The 14,883-nt window shown below is 32.6% G+C and overlaps 1 protein-coding gene across 1 annotated transcript; it reads right to left on the reverse strand.

The window, feature by feature from the left end:
• Positions 1-1,785: 1,785 nt before the first annotated feature.
• LOC143043360 (uncharacterized) lies at positions 1,786-9,127 on the reverse strand. The gene is made up of 5 exons (XM_076215706.1): positions 8,962-9,127; positions 8,021-8,148; positions 3,758-3,874; positions 3,212-3,457; positions 1,786-2,266 (listed from the first exon to the last, which is right to left on the reverse strand). Exons 1-5 carry the CDS (start codon positions 9,078-9,080, stop codon positions 1,887-1,889), a joined length of 990 nt encoding a protein of 329 aa, XP_076071821.1. The 5' UTR covers positions 9,081-9,127; the 3' UTR covers positions 1,786-1,886.
• Between the last annotated feature and the right edge of the window lie 5,756 nt (positions 9,128-14,883).

The following is a 14,883-nucleotide window of genomic DNA, read 5'->3' on the forward strand; positions in this document are numbered from 1 at the left end:
AGTGAAAATTTTGATCCGTGATTTCGCTATGCTCATAAAAGTAAGCGAGTTGCTATATATCTTACTTTTACTCTTTTAATCAATCGTTGTTTTATATTCTGTGCTTTTAAAAATATTTACTTGGTAAGATGCCAATATTTTGTTTCCCGTTCAAAATTGTGTTTCAAACCATTGGTTAAAAGAAACCTGTCACTTGTCAATATTGTATTTCAATTTCTATTTTGAATATATCTGATTCATACTGCTTGGAGAATCAATATAATATCTAGTTATCTTTTAACTCAATCTCCATATCTGAAAATAAATAAATATTTATTTTGTGGTTTTGAGAATTCTATGCTGTCCCAGTTAAGGGTGATGGTTGAGGGTTTACTAACGTTTTCATCCCCGCCACATTCTTTATGTTGCTCTTCTATTCAATATCCTGTAATTTAGTGGTATCAAGGGTTGTCTCTTTTGGATTCATTATTTCTAATTTGGTGTCATAATCAGACCTTTGCTTTCGTTTTTTGTATTGTAAAATTCTATCATGCCCCGAGACCTTTTGACTTACGATACGGTATTGGTTATGATCACTGTTAAATTCCGTACAGTGACCAGTTATCTTCTTCCTTGGTCTCAGTTGGAAAGTTTTCTCATTTCATTATTTTATATAGCGTTTTGTTTTTCGTGCTCTTGTTCGATTATACTATATTTATTTTTACATGTCAGCCTTTTTGAAAAAATACGTAAACAATTTATGTTTGTCCCGGAGATAAGCAATCAATAAAAGCTTTAACCGTGCGCACATTTTCAGAATGGAACGCTTCAGCGCTTCCTACAAAATGTATTTTGGTCAACGCTTTTACAAGCCTATGAAGTTACAAAAAGGAGCATTAAATTCTTAAATAACAAATAAACACAAGCTTTGTTTAATTTTTGTTATGGATTTATGAGAAATAATTCACGTTAAAACAATATCACAAATAATCAAAACCATACACCGATCATTAATTTCCTCCATGTATCAAGAAGAAAAAGTAAAATATGAAGCCTGGAATGAGGAAGAAAATTTCATCTTGGAATATTCCTGTTTCAGAAGTTTTAATAAAGATAAGTATCAATGGGGACAACTTTTGAAAAACAAAATGTAACTACATGTATTAACGTGTTACAAAATATATTGTCATATATATAACTGGTATGAAGTGTACAGTTAGAAACATAATATAAGATAATATAAATAAAGCTTATTTTACGGAAAACACATCCTCTGATCTGTTGCCATTGAGGGAAAGATTACTCCGTGCTTATTACCATTTCGTATGTCTTTTTCTAGAAATGTCTTCTATACAACACTGCTAATTCAGTGTAGAATTCGCGTTTATTTCAAAAACAGTTTTATTCTGACTGATTAACATGTGTGTGTTTTAAGGTTTTGATATGAACTAGAATTTTTTATTTGTTTCCTTTCTAAAATTGTCCGCGATGAAAGCAAATCGGTGAATTTGTAATTGTAGGTAGTTCAGTTATCTATTTCTCAGATCACTTGTGCATCAAATCATTTTGAAATATCATACAGAAAATTGTCATATCAACTAGAATAAGAATTTATAATCCCTTGATTAAACTGCTAAATTCAATAGTGATAAGTTATAAGTAGATCATATCGCAATGTACAAATATTGAAAACAAAGACATTTAAGAAGATTTTGCTTTTTGTCTTTTTTTTTTAACGCTAAATAAGAATAATCTTAATATTCTATAACACTCATCTGTTTGAAAAAGATAACATTGACAAGAAAAGCATAAGACTTTTAAAAAACCTTATGTATAACATTGAAAAGCATATCAAATATTTTTTTTAAAAATCTAAAAGTCATCGATTGTTCTGCTCTTTTCAAGTTTCATTGTTCATAATTCCTGTTCCTGGAAAGTTTTTGTTTCCTATTTCTCTTCTTATAACCACATATTTTCCTGATGTTGTCTATGTGCTGTCGAAACATTACTACGTCCATAAAAAAGACAGTTCCGAAAATAACAGTGATGAATAACGCACCAACATAACCAATTGTGTGAGATGACTTGCGTCCGTCTTTAGCCGAAGTAAGTTTGCGGATTGTTGATGATAGCTCAGTTTTGTTTACTTTTAATTGATCTTGAATCTGCCTAATGACTGGCTCTAACTCTTTCCTCAATTCTTCAATTGTTAGATTTTGCTGTAATTTCGACTCCCAATATTCTAGTTTTCTTCTGTATTCACATAGGCAAGGATACATTTCTGTTGCTAGAATAGACAAAACGATTATCAAATAGTTTTGATTGAAACAAAAGAAAAATTCATCAATTGATATATGTAAAATGTATATATATAGGACTAATTAAAACGCATAACAAAAAGGGTACGTTCATTATATTCGTAGGGGGGTATTTAGTCATCTCTCGTTGAAAAAGATTAAAAACTATCAGTAAAATTATTGCTATAAAAAGCATATTTTTGAAAGATTTTTTTATCAATTTTCAATACAATGTTAATATGTATAGCAACATACGCATTTGTACACCTTGTATTGTGCGTGTTAAGTATCACTTCACCAATAATTCCAATGTTGGATTAAAGAACGGTTTGAACTAGTAAACATTTTGTTTGGGGTACTGCTGCATCCCGCATCCTGGTGTAGAATTTTCTCGCTGTGTTGAAGACATATTGGTGGCCTTTGTCTGTCTTCTGCTTTTGGGCTCAATTTTTACAGCCAGATTTTAATAGCATTATTTCAACCTTCTTGTATTTGCTACCATTATTCGTGACTAATTGTACACGTTTGGTAGATATACACAACGTCATACTCTCATTTGCTAGTCCTGAGTGGATATCACAGCTGGTGGACAAAAGCTCAGAAGTCATTGATTTACAAGTGACGTGATTTATAACATAGTATTACATTCCTTAAAAAAACACGCTTTGCTTGATTAGAAATTATCCAGAAACAATGGTTCTAACTTCCTCAAGCAAAGTTGATCTAAGTAGGTTTTAACAAGTATTATATTTTCTCTGTTCGTATTATTGTCTTTCTTAATAGTACTAAATGCGAAAAGAGATCGAAATTTAAGTTTACAATCTTACGTTCGAGTTATGTTTCTGTCCTAGACAAATATGTAAGAATTATTTTAAAATCGTTAGCATGGCTAATTTTAAAGTGTATTTTAAAACAATGAAATTAATTCAACATACAAGTGTTTACGAATAGTCTTGTGATTCTGGTTTCCAGTAATCCTGCGGTATTGGTAAAACTGCATTCATAACTTCCTTCATCAGACCACTTGACAGAATCTAATACTAGACTTGGCAAAGTCAAACCATTTGCATACTCAGACACTATTACACTTGTATCATTCACAGATCTGGTCCATTTAGTCTGAAGGGCACTGCCGCCGCCACAAGTAAGTTTAACACTTTCACCCTCGTTAACTATAATATCTGTAAAAAACATTTAACTTATAACCCACTTAAATCCTGTTAATATGATATCTATGGTACACCGTTTGTTTCCCATTCCAAGTTCCTTAGCAATGGATTTTTATAATATTATTTTATAGATAAAAACTAGCCATATTCAGTGTAGTGATAAGATATAAGTAGGGAACGAATGTGAGATCTGCGCTTGAGATTGTCGTCTTGAATTCTCAATGAAAATTCTGATTCTTATGAGAGTTAACGGTACGATGAATTTTATCTGTATGACCATAGCAATGTAAGTGTTTCAAAAGTTGGAAATACCTTTCAGCTGACAAATTGCACTGAAACTAACATCAACGCTACAGGAAACGTCCTGCCATTGTGTTACGTCCTTATTAATAACTACACAATTTTCTCCAAGACCCCCTCCTGGTTGTCCTACAAAAAATAAAGCATGCACATTAAATACTGTCAATGCATGTCTAAATGAAACTAAAAAGATACTTTATTTCGTAACTGGTTTTCAAAAACACAAAGTGCAACCTAGTAGTAGTCTATGACCATTGAGACTACAAGCTTATATTTTTATAAACTTTGTTTTAAGTATCATATGGGAGAAACACTTTATATGCTGGTGCTGTTGGTATTTGGCCACATAGAAATTTAAAGTTCCCAATAAGGAAGCAGTTTGTTTACTCTCACCCAACCCTCTTTGTCAATTGCTAGATACAGTGAAACCTGGCTTAACCAAATCCTGCATAAACCGAAAATCTGTATAAACCAAACATGTTCTTAAGCACTGTCATGTCAAATTGTTTGCGTTATGAACCTGATTAAATTGAACATCGGTCAAAACCAAACCTAATTTTAAGTCCCGAAGAGGTTCGGTTTAAACAGTTTTCACTATATAAGTCATGGTATGAGACAGACTCATTCATTTTCTATTATTTCAAGTTCATCATGATGCTTTATATAGAAAAAAAACTGGCTTAACAGGATCCTGCATAAACCAAAAACCTGTATAAACCAAACATGCTCTTAAGCACTTTCATATCAAATTGTATGCGTTATGAACCTTATAAAACCGAACATCGGTCAAAACCGAACTCAATTTAAAGTCTAAAAGAAGTTCGATTTAACAGGTTTGACTGTATACCAAAGCCACGAAACAAGATATTTTTAGTGAGAACACATCGTCTATATAGCGGTTTTGCGAGTGGAATGTAAACACTAGCTGAATTTTCATTCATCTTGTATCAAGTTGTTGACGTGTTTATAAAGTTGGTAATACAATATTATCTGATAAAAATTATGATTGCTTGTTAAAAAAAAACAGCCGACAAGCTTACCAAACTTGTTGTCAATTATCATGTATCCTTTGTTGTGATCAGTTATTTATATTTACGTTGACAGAATCCTTTTCTGAAACAATTTAAGGATGATATCTTTACTTTTGTTTTAAAAATTTAAGGGAAAATACTTGTTTAGGTAGGAAAGTCAAAAGTAAACCCACAAAAATACTGGACTCCAACATTGTCCAAAGGAAATTCAAAACGTAAAATCCCTAAAATAAAATGGCAAAATCAAAAGCTCAAACGCATCATACGAAATTATAACAACTGAAATATTCCTGATTTGGTGCAGGCATTTACTCACGAAGAAAATGATTTATTTAACCTGGTTGTGAAGCTAGCTAAACCTCTCACTTATGTGTCAGTCGCCAAATATTTCATAATATAAACAACGATATTTGAACAATACAAACAGACATAATCGAAAAAATGTTAAAAATAGGGGTACAAATAATTTTGAATGTTCGTTACTCTGTTTGAAAAAAAATAACAGTTTATAGATAAAGAAATTAAAAAAGCATAATAAAATAAGGGTTCAAGTGCTTGTTTTCGAGATATAAGCCATTAAAAGTTTAGTGGGAAATACTTCTATGTAGATTTTTCAAACATTTTACATTAGCAATGTTTTTTCTTTCAAAAAAAACAAGGATTGTATCAGATTTTCGAAGATGACATTTTAAACTGTGTATAATAAAATCACGCAAATAAACTCATCATAGATACCAGGACCGAATTTTGTATATGCGCCAGACTCGCCTTTCGTCTACAAAATACTCATTAGTGACGCTCGAATCCAAAAAAGTTAAAAAGGCCAAATAAAGTACGAAGTTGAAGAGCATTGAGAACCAAAATTCCTAAAAGTTTTGCCAAATCCAGCTAAGGTAATCTATGCCTGAGGTAATGATGTAAAGGAATTTAGGGGTTGTTAAAGCACTAGATGGATAAAATCAGAGGATTTTGCATATCTGGTAATAAAATCTAAAACAAGGGGAGCAAACATAATTAAATACTATCGTAAGAGAAACATACTTAAATTGTTTACTATTTAAATCATTTGTAACTTACTTCTCTAGATTAGATACACTGCTATTTTTGCATATACCAAAAAGCTGTAGTACAGGAAATCCTCTTTTGATGTTCAGTACTATTTTATTGATCATTGGAATATTTTGGTACCTGTATTTTACAGTCTATGATTTGTAATTGAAATTTGAGTACTACAGATGTTTGGTTATACGGTACCGTTACATTTTCATCATTCTGAAAGTTTGTCGATTTAAAACATCTCAAAGTTATGAGGTTCACATATGAAATATTATTATCACTGTTTCTGTATTTCTGTACCAACATTTTAAGTACAAGTCAATTACTGTAAAATATAGTTACCTAGATATTACAATAGTTTTAACGTAAAGAAATAGTACTAAGTATAAAAAGTAAATTTCCAGTACTACATATTTTAAGTACAGAAATAGTACCTATACAAGAGAATCAATGTAGTTTCAGAATTACTCTAATGCCCGGTTTTTATTTCTAATGATAATTATTAAGAAAAAGGCTTCGTTGTGCTTCGTTGTGCACGTGGAAATCTAGTAATGAAGCGCTGTTTTGAAAACAATTTACGTTGCAATACAACGTTATAATATAACTTTTGGTTAAAATTCCAAAGAAACATAGAACAGATTTATTATTATTTAGAATTTTCTACATTTGTATACGGTATATCTTAAGTTTCCAAGAGAATTGACAATACCTGATTCGTTTATCAAGCAGTTTATGTAAAGTGGTTTACGGTTTTATCTGTACGGATAAGATTTTTTTGTGATGGAAGTAGCAACATGGATTTCGTAAAGTAGATGTAGAATGATAATTGATAGACCCGTTTAGTTTTAAAAAAACATATTTTGATCATTATCGTGACAGCCTTATCGTCAACTATAAAACATATGCCATGTATGTTCCATATCGATCAACTATACTAAAATTGCTGTTTTCGATAGATTAAAACAAATCTTAAAGATTTCTTTATTGACGTATTTATATTTTTTTTTTGTAAAGTTTCTAATCGAAAGCAATCTTTGTGAAATTAGGTTTCTCCATTACGGTGATTTGGTATGATTTCAACTTTTCAAACTGTATATATCAAACAAAATATATAGACAATTCTAACCATGCAATTAAAAATTCGAAAATTATGACAATAATTTGTTTGCCTTTCATAGCAATTACAAAAAAAAGATTTTTTTTTTATCTCGGGTAATATTTGGTTTCAAATTAATTGTTGTTGTCTGCAAAAGAAACATATATTTATGACACAGACGTGATCAGTACATTGTGCAATTTAAAAATTATATAATTAATAAATATAATGCAAAAGTAACACATATTGGATTTTTTATTTTAAACATAGGGATGCCTTCTTTTTTTAACTCGTTAGTTTACGTAATTGATTAGTATTCAAAAGAAACTATCATTGGTGTGTACCTCCATCTGAAATCAACTAGAAATTTCAAATTTTGACATGTGGTAATTATCCATCCTTTCGGACGGATTACAATAGATATGTGAAGGATGTATATTGACCTAACTGTTATGCTTAAGGACGTAGTCAGGTGATTTGTTTTTTTTTAAATATGGATTTTTTTCAATTGAACTAGAACATCATTAGTTATCTTTGTTTATATTTGTTTCTAGTTGGTGAAAAAAGAATTTGCCGAAGAAAAATTTTCTGAAGGAAAGAAGGTGGATGGTAGGGTCACCCTACCCAAACTTTGGACCTCAAAAAAAAGTTCCGTAGTTTTACCCACCTGGGTATTTGGGCCCAGGCAACCTTAGGCAAGTGCCTATCATTTGTAATTTGTGGGCAAAAAAGGTTTGCCGTAGGGAAAATTTTCTGAAAGAAAGAAGGGGGATGGAAGGGGTCACCCTACTCCAATTTTGGACCTAAAAAAAAGTTCCGTAACTTTACCCACCTGGGTATTTTGGCCCAGGCAACCTTAGGCAAGTGCCTATCATTTGTTCCTAGTGGGCAAAAAAGCTATATATCAATGAAACATGATTACCAAAATCAGTCAACATATGTAGAATCTAGTTCTGTCCCTTTATTCCAAATCCATGTTAAAGCATATTCATTATAGGTTTGTCTAATCCAAACTCGATTTAAGATATCAGGAATCTTGAACTTGATCCTTTACACCTGTTCAATTCGATGTTGATCATCCAGCATACTTACCAGATAACCAATCTTCAAATGCAGAATCTAGTGTTGTGCCATCATTCCAAATCCATATGTTTTCATTTTCAGTATCAGTTAGTCCAATCCAAATTCCATTCCATTTAGAGGAAATCTCGAACTTGACTCTTTATATTGTAAAGATATTATGCAGGTAAATAATAAACCTTCAAGTATTATATCTTATCATAATGCAGATGTATCGAACAAAATAAATAAATAATTGAAAAATGAAACTTTTCTGTATTGAACTCATTTCCTCGCAAACAGTTAACAACTATGCTCTATATCATAAGACTGATGTGATTTGATTGCCCCGTGAGACAAATATCTGTTAAAGACATGACTGTCTTTTAACACAGACTCTTAAATTGACCCTTTCAAGTGTAACAATTGTATGAATTAATATAACATATGTATATGTTTACATAATTCGAAGGCATCGAACAATGAAGAATACAACAGAAATAAAAAAAAAAATTGTTGTTTTTTTTTGTTGAAATACATTACTTCGCCACCAATTCAAATATAGCTCTATAAAATCAGACTGATGTGGTATATTGTAGAGCCCACTATCTGTGAGTGGAATACCAATTGATAAGCGGGATCTCAATATAACTCTTTTATATAACCTTAAGCTTTTCCTAGTTTTATTTTCTGAAAGTCAACTGTTTAATTTGTTGATATTGCATGTCAGTCGTAGAATATAAAAATGTGAATCATTCATGTTACCTTAGTGTCATGTGAACGTTTTTGAGGTTGCTCGTCATTTGGTCTCAAGGTGTATGTAGTTTCAATGGCAATTATATCACATCTCCTTTTTTTATTGAGCCCTAACATATGTATACGCAGAAATACATTTGTGGTGAGGCTTCCTTTTAACAAATATTTATTTTTATGATTCTTAGAAAAACATCTTGTATTTGCATAAAATTACTTACTGATTTAGCAGCCTTTTGGCTCTTTTGTTTTCTTCGTCTGTTTTCGGCATGATCACCTCAGCATTTTGATCATGACAGTATTTTTGTGCATTCAAAAAGTTAGAAAATTTATGAGACATTTTATAACATTGCTTTCCATGAGATTTCCAACCAGTAGGACAAGTCCAAATACCTATAAACACAAACAAAATATTAAAACCCAATGTATTGTTATCGAACTATTTATATAAAAAAAGAAGATGTGGTATGTTTGCCATGGAGACAAATCTCCACAAATGACCGAAATGACAAATGTAAAATAATTCCAACGAGAAACCTATCGGCCTATGTACAAAACATGAACGATCAACAAATATGTAACACATCAAAAAACGACAACCACTGAATAACAGGCTCTTGACTAGCTTGGGATTGGCATATATCTACATACGGTTGCGGGGTTATACATATTAGTGGGATCCCAATTATTCCTCTAACCCGGGAGAGTGGTGTAACAGTACAACATAAGACGCTTGCACTTGTCGTAGCAAGCCATTGATTACTAAAAATCATTACACCTGAAAAAGAAAATTTGGTATAACTCTCCACCAGAGACAAAACGAGACACAGCAATCAACAATTATATATCATTGCACGGCTTTCAACAATAAGCAAAGCCCCTACTGAATTTAAGTACAAAAAATGATCAATTTAAAACAATTCTAACGAAAAAACTAATGGTCTAGTTAATGAACGAAATAATAAACAAAAAAATATACGTTACACTGCAACCAACAAAAAACACAAAATTCAAGCTCCTGACTTGGGATAAACACAAAAATAATGTTCAACAGTTTAGAGGATGCCCAACCCTCACACAAACCTGTTGTGTAATAGTTCAATGTTAGATCAAACTATGAAAATCAGTTGAAAAAGCTCAACTCGTCAGATGGATACAAAAAGAAATACACCTGACAAAAACATAGTGTATGTGGACGGCTACTTGTACATCTCAATAACAAATGGACAATAAGTACAGACCTGTCAGCACTCGCAGTTACTGACAGCTAGTTCAAAGACATAACTAATAAGAAACAAGCATGCATCTAAGACTTAATAAGCAAACTATTCATATCCAGCATCCAATTGATTTATTAAAAAGACTTCATAAACTGTTTAAGAAAATCAAGACTTAAAATGTTAAAAGGCATCAAGACAATTAAATATTCTAAAACGTATGGGTAAATATTTAAACAGGCTACATGTATGTAGGTTAACAGCATACTACTCTTCATTCTTTCAAATTTTAACTTTTTTCCCGTAATTTGGAAATAATTTAGCGAAAAAGATTCTTTTAAAATTGAAAAAGATCAAGAAAGAGCTCTTAGATTCATCTATGAAGATTATGAATGTTTTAAACAAAAAACTGCTTGAACAATCAAAACTACTATCTTTAAAAATAAGAACAACAAGAATGTGTCCATAGTACACGGATGCCCCACTCGCACTATCATTTTACATGTTCAGTTGACCGTGAGTGAAATTGAGGCCAATACTTTAATTTGGTATTAAAATTAGAAAGATCATATCATAGAGAACATGTGTACTAAATTTCAAGTTGATTGGACTTCAACGTCATCAAAAACTACCTTGACCAAAAACTTTAACCAAAATTTAAACCTGAACTTCGCACTATCTTTTCTTTGTTTAGTGGACCGTGAAATTGAGGTCAATACTTTAATTTGGCATTAAAATTTGAAAGATCATGTCATAGAGAACATGTGTACTAAATTCCAAGTTGATTGGACTTCAACGTCATCAAACACTACCTTGACCAAAAACTTTAACCAAAATTTGAACCTGAACTTCGCACTATCTTTTTCTTTGTTGAGTGGACCGTGAAATTGGAGTCAATACTTTAATTTGGGATTAAAATTTGGAAGATCATATCATAGAGAACATGTGTACTAAATTTCAAGGTGATTGGACTTCAACTTCATCAAAAACTACCTTGACCAAAAACTTTAACCTGAAGCGGGATAAACGGACGCACTGACGAACGAACGAACGGACGCACAGACCAGAAAACATTATGCCCCTCTTCTATTACTACTATCGTATGTGGGGCATAATAAAAGCAATTACAATATAAACATTTAAAATGATTCACAAATTAGACAAAGTGATGTCCCTTACACCTTACTCAACTCTGACGTAACTGTATTTTAATATCAAAATCAATGTAGGACTTTCTTTAAGATATTATTATGTCTGGGATACACAATTGATGCCCCCGCAGATGCAAAGTGTCAGGTTGAAATTACTATAACATTAAACCGCTTATACTCCAAAAATGGCAAAGTTCAACTACATGTATCTCCGAAACGAGAAAATATTGATAAAAAATCAAAACCTTGACCACATACACACCTTCAATATATGTTCAAACAGCCAGCTAAGTAGAAAAGAGAAAAGACCTTTCCTTAATCTTTCCTTTGCCAACAAAGGTATCGATGGCGTCAACTTAGGCAATATCCTTCATCATAAATTAGTTCAATCGAAAATACCTCCTTATTTCAAAGACCACTTTGTACCAATCATTTCTTATACCTATACCAAACCTATTGCAACTAAAATTGTCAATTACAAACACGTTTTGCAGGATCTCGATATTGACGACTTCAAGTCTAAGCCTCCTGATTGCACTTGTGCTAGTTCCCAATTCACATATAATCCTGCTGGCCACGTTATTACCGTTGACCTCAACATTGTTAATAACACTTTTCTACGAAATGTGTTATCGAAAGGTCCGAAATATCGTGAGCCTAAATCCATCAATTGGAAATACAACTTTAAAATGTTGATGGATTCAGTTGAGGATTATGCCAGGCAATGGGCTAAGCGCGAGAAGGAAGACGTAGACGTTCTTTCCGAATGGATTAAGGCAGTGAGGTCGTTGATACAAATCAGAATTAAGAAACTGAATGGGTCTATCAATGCCCATGCTACGTCAATCTTTAAAGACCCAAATGTTGCAAAACACCTATCCTACCTCCATGACAAATATGTTGTTGTTCCCGCAGATAAAGCCCTAAACAACATCGTTTTTCTATGTAAAAGTCATTACATTAACGGCTTGATAAACGAATTAGGTATTGACAATTCACTTGGAAACTCAACATATACCCTCACGACACTTACCAAAGAGGAAACCCTGGATAATCATAGGTCTGTTCTGTGTTCCTTTGGAATTTCAACCAAAGATGAAGAACTGGATCTGCCATCACTGTATTGGATACCTAAACTACATAAGTGTCCTTACAAACAACGGTATATTGCTGGGTCTTCCAAGTGCTCCACGAAACCTTTTTCTAAATTATTAACATCTATTTTATCAGCAATCAAAGACGGGCTCCAAAGTTATTGTGAAACTGCCTATTCTAAAGGGGGCGTGAATCAGATGTGGATACTTAAAAATTCCAAAGATCTTTTAGAGTACATACAACCTAACTCTCTTTCATCTTGTAACAGTATGAAAATATTTGACTTTTCTACTCTTTACACTAGTATTCCACATTCCAAACTAAAAGACAAATTGATGAGTTGGTATTGCTTTGCTTCGTAAAAAAAGAATGGTCAACGTAGATACAAGTATCTTGTTTTAGGAAGGGATAAATCCTACTTTGTAAAGGATCACTCTGATTCGAACAAAAAATTCTCTGAAACTGATATTATCAAGATGCTTGATTTCTTGATTGACAACATATTTGTTACGTTCGGAGGACGTGTTTTTCAACAGACTGTCGGCATTCAAATGGGAACAAACTGTGCCTCTACTTGCCGACTTGTTTCTTTATTATTATGAGGTTGCCTTCATGCAGGAACTTTTTAGGAAGAAAGATAAGAAGTTAGCAATATCCTTTAACTCTACTTTTCGCTATATAGATGATGTTCTTTCACTAAATAATTCAAAATTTGGTGACTATGTGGAACGCATCTATCCAATCGAGCTAGAGATAAAGGATACTACAGATACAGTTAAAAAAATTGAGAATGGAAATGGGGAATGTGCCAAAGAGACAACCCGACCATAGAAAAAAAAACAACAGCAGAAGGTCACCAACAGGTCTTCAATGTAGCGAGAAATTTCCGCACCCGGAGGCGTCCTTCAGCTGGCCCCTAAACAAAAATATACTAGTTCAGTGATAATGAACGCCATACTAATTTCCAAATTGTACACAAGAAACTAAAATTAAAATGATACAAGACTAACAAAGGCCAGAGGCTCCTGACTTGGGGCAGGCGCAAAAATGCGGCGGGGTTAAACATGTTTGTGAGATCTCAACCCTCCCCCTATACCTCTAACCAATGTAGAAAAGTAAACGCATAACAATACGCACATTAAAATTCAGTCCAAGAGAAGTCCGAGTCTGATGTCAGAAGATGTAACCAAAGAAAATAAACAAAATGACAATAATGCATAAATAACAACAGACTACTAGCAGTTAACTGACATGCCAGCTCCAGACTTCAATTAAACTGACTGAAAGATTATGATTTCATCATATGAACATCAGGCACAATCCTTCCCGTTAGGGGTTTAGTATCATTCCATCATAACATATATGAGAAGAACATAACCCGTGTCATGCCAACAACTGGTTTTTTTAATAAATGTGTTTAGTTCCGATGCAAAGACCCTATAAGTGAATCAATATTAACGCCAAAATATGCAATCTTTAATGACCTGACAACAGTATCGTAACTATATCCCTTCTTAATAAGTCTATTCAAAGGTTTTGTTAGTTTTTGGGGTGAATACTGACACCTTTGTGTTTTATAAAGAATATTTCCATAAAAAATTGGATGTGAAATACCTGAACGTATAAGAAGTCTGCATGTTGAGCTATATTTACGAATGATGTCCTTATACCGATGATAAAATTTAGTAAATGTTTTGACTAGTTTGTGATATCGAAAACCCTGGTGTAATAATTTTTCAGTAATACATAAATTTCTCTCGTTGAAATCTACAACATTGTTACATACACGAGCGAATCGTACAAGTTGAGATATATAAACATCGTAAGATGGTAACAAGGGAACGTCATCATCTAAAAATGGATAATTAACGATAGGAAATGAAAAATCATCTCTTTTATCATAAATTTTAGTATTCAGCTTTCTGTTAGTGATAAAGATATCAAGATCGAGGAAAGGACAGTGGTCATTGTTAGTATTAGCTTTATTTAAAGTAAGTTCAGCAGGATAAATTTCTTTAATATACATACTGAAGTCGTCATTATTGAGAGCCAAAATATCATCCAAATATCTAAAAGTATTATTAAATTTGTTTATCAGATGTTGTTTCGATGGGTCTTTGCTTATTTTTGTCATAAATTGTAACTAGTAGCAATACAAAACAGGTCCGCAATAAGTGGTGCACAGTTAGTCCCCATTGGAATTCCGATCATATTAAGTCGGCCTCATATCTTGACTTACATCTAGAAATTGACAATGAGGGTCGGTTGAAAACAGAACTTTACGACAAAAGAGATGATTTCAGTTTTCCAATTGTGACCTTTCCATTTCTAAGTAGCAACATTCCAGCAGCACCTGCATACGGGGTATATATCTCCCAATTGATATGATATTTCCGTGCTTGCATTTCCTATCATGATTTTCTTGATAGAGGGTTGCTGCTCACAAAGAAGCTATTAAACCAAGAGTTCCAAATGGTGAAGTTGAAATCATCCCTTCGTAAATTTTACGGACGCCATGACGAGTTGGTTCACCGTTATGGACTAACCGTTTCACAAATGATATCGGATATGTTAATTACGTCGTAACTACAATCCCCTCCCCTTTCATGAATGTGACCTACCGAATTAGACTATTTACCGGATTTGTTATCACATAAGCAACACGACGTGTTCCACATGT

This window comes from Mytilus galloprovincialis, chromosome 8, assembly GCF_965363235.1.
Source record: "Mytilus galloprovincialis chromosome 8, xbMytGall1.hap1.1, whole genome shotgun sequence".
Classification (NCBI taxonomy): Eukaryota; Metazoa; Mollusca; class Bivalvia; order Mytilida; family Mytilidae; genus Mytilus; species Mytilus galloprovincialis.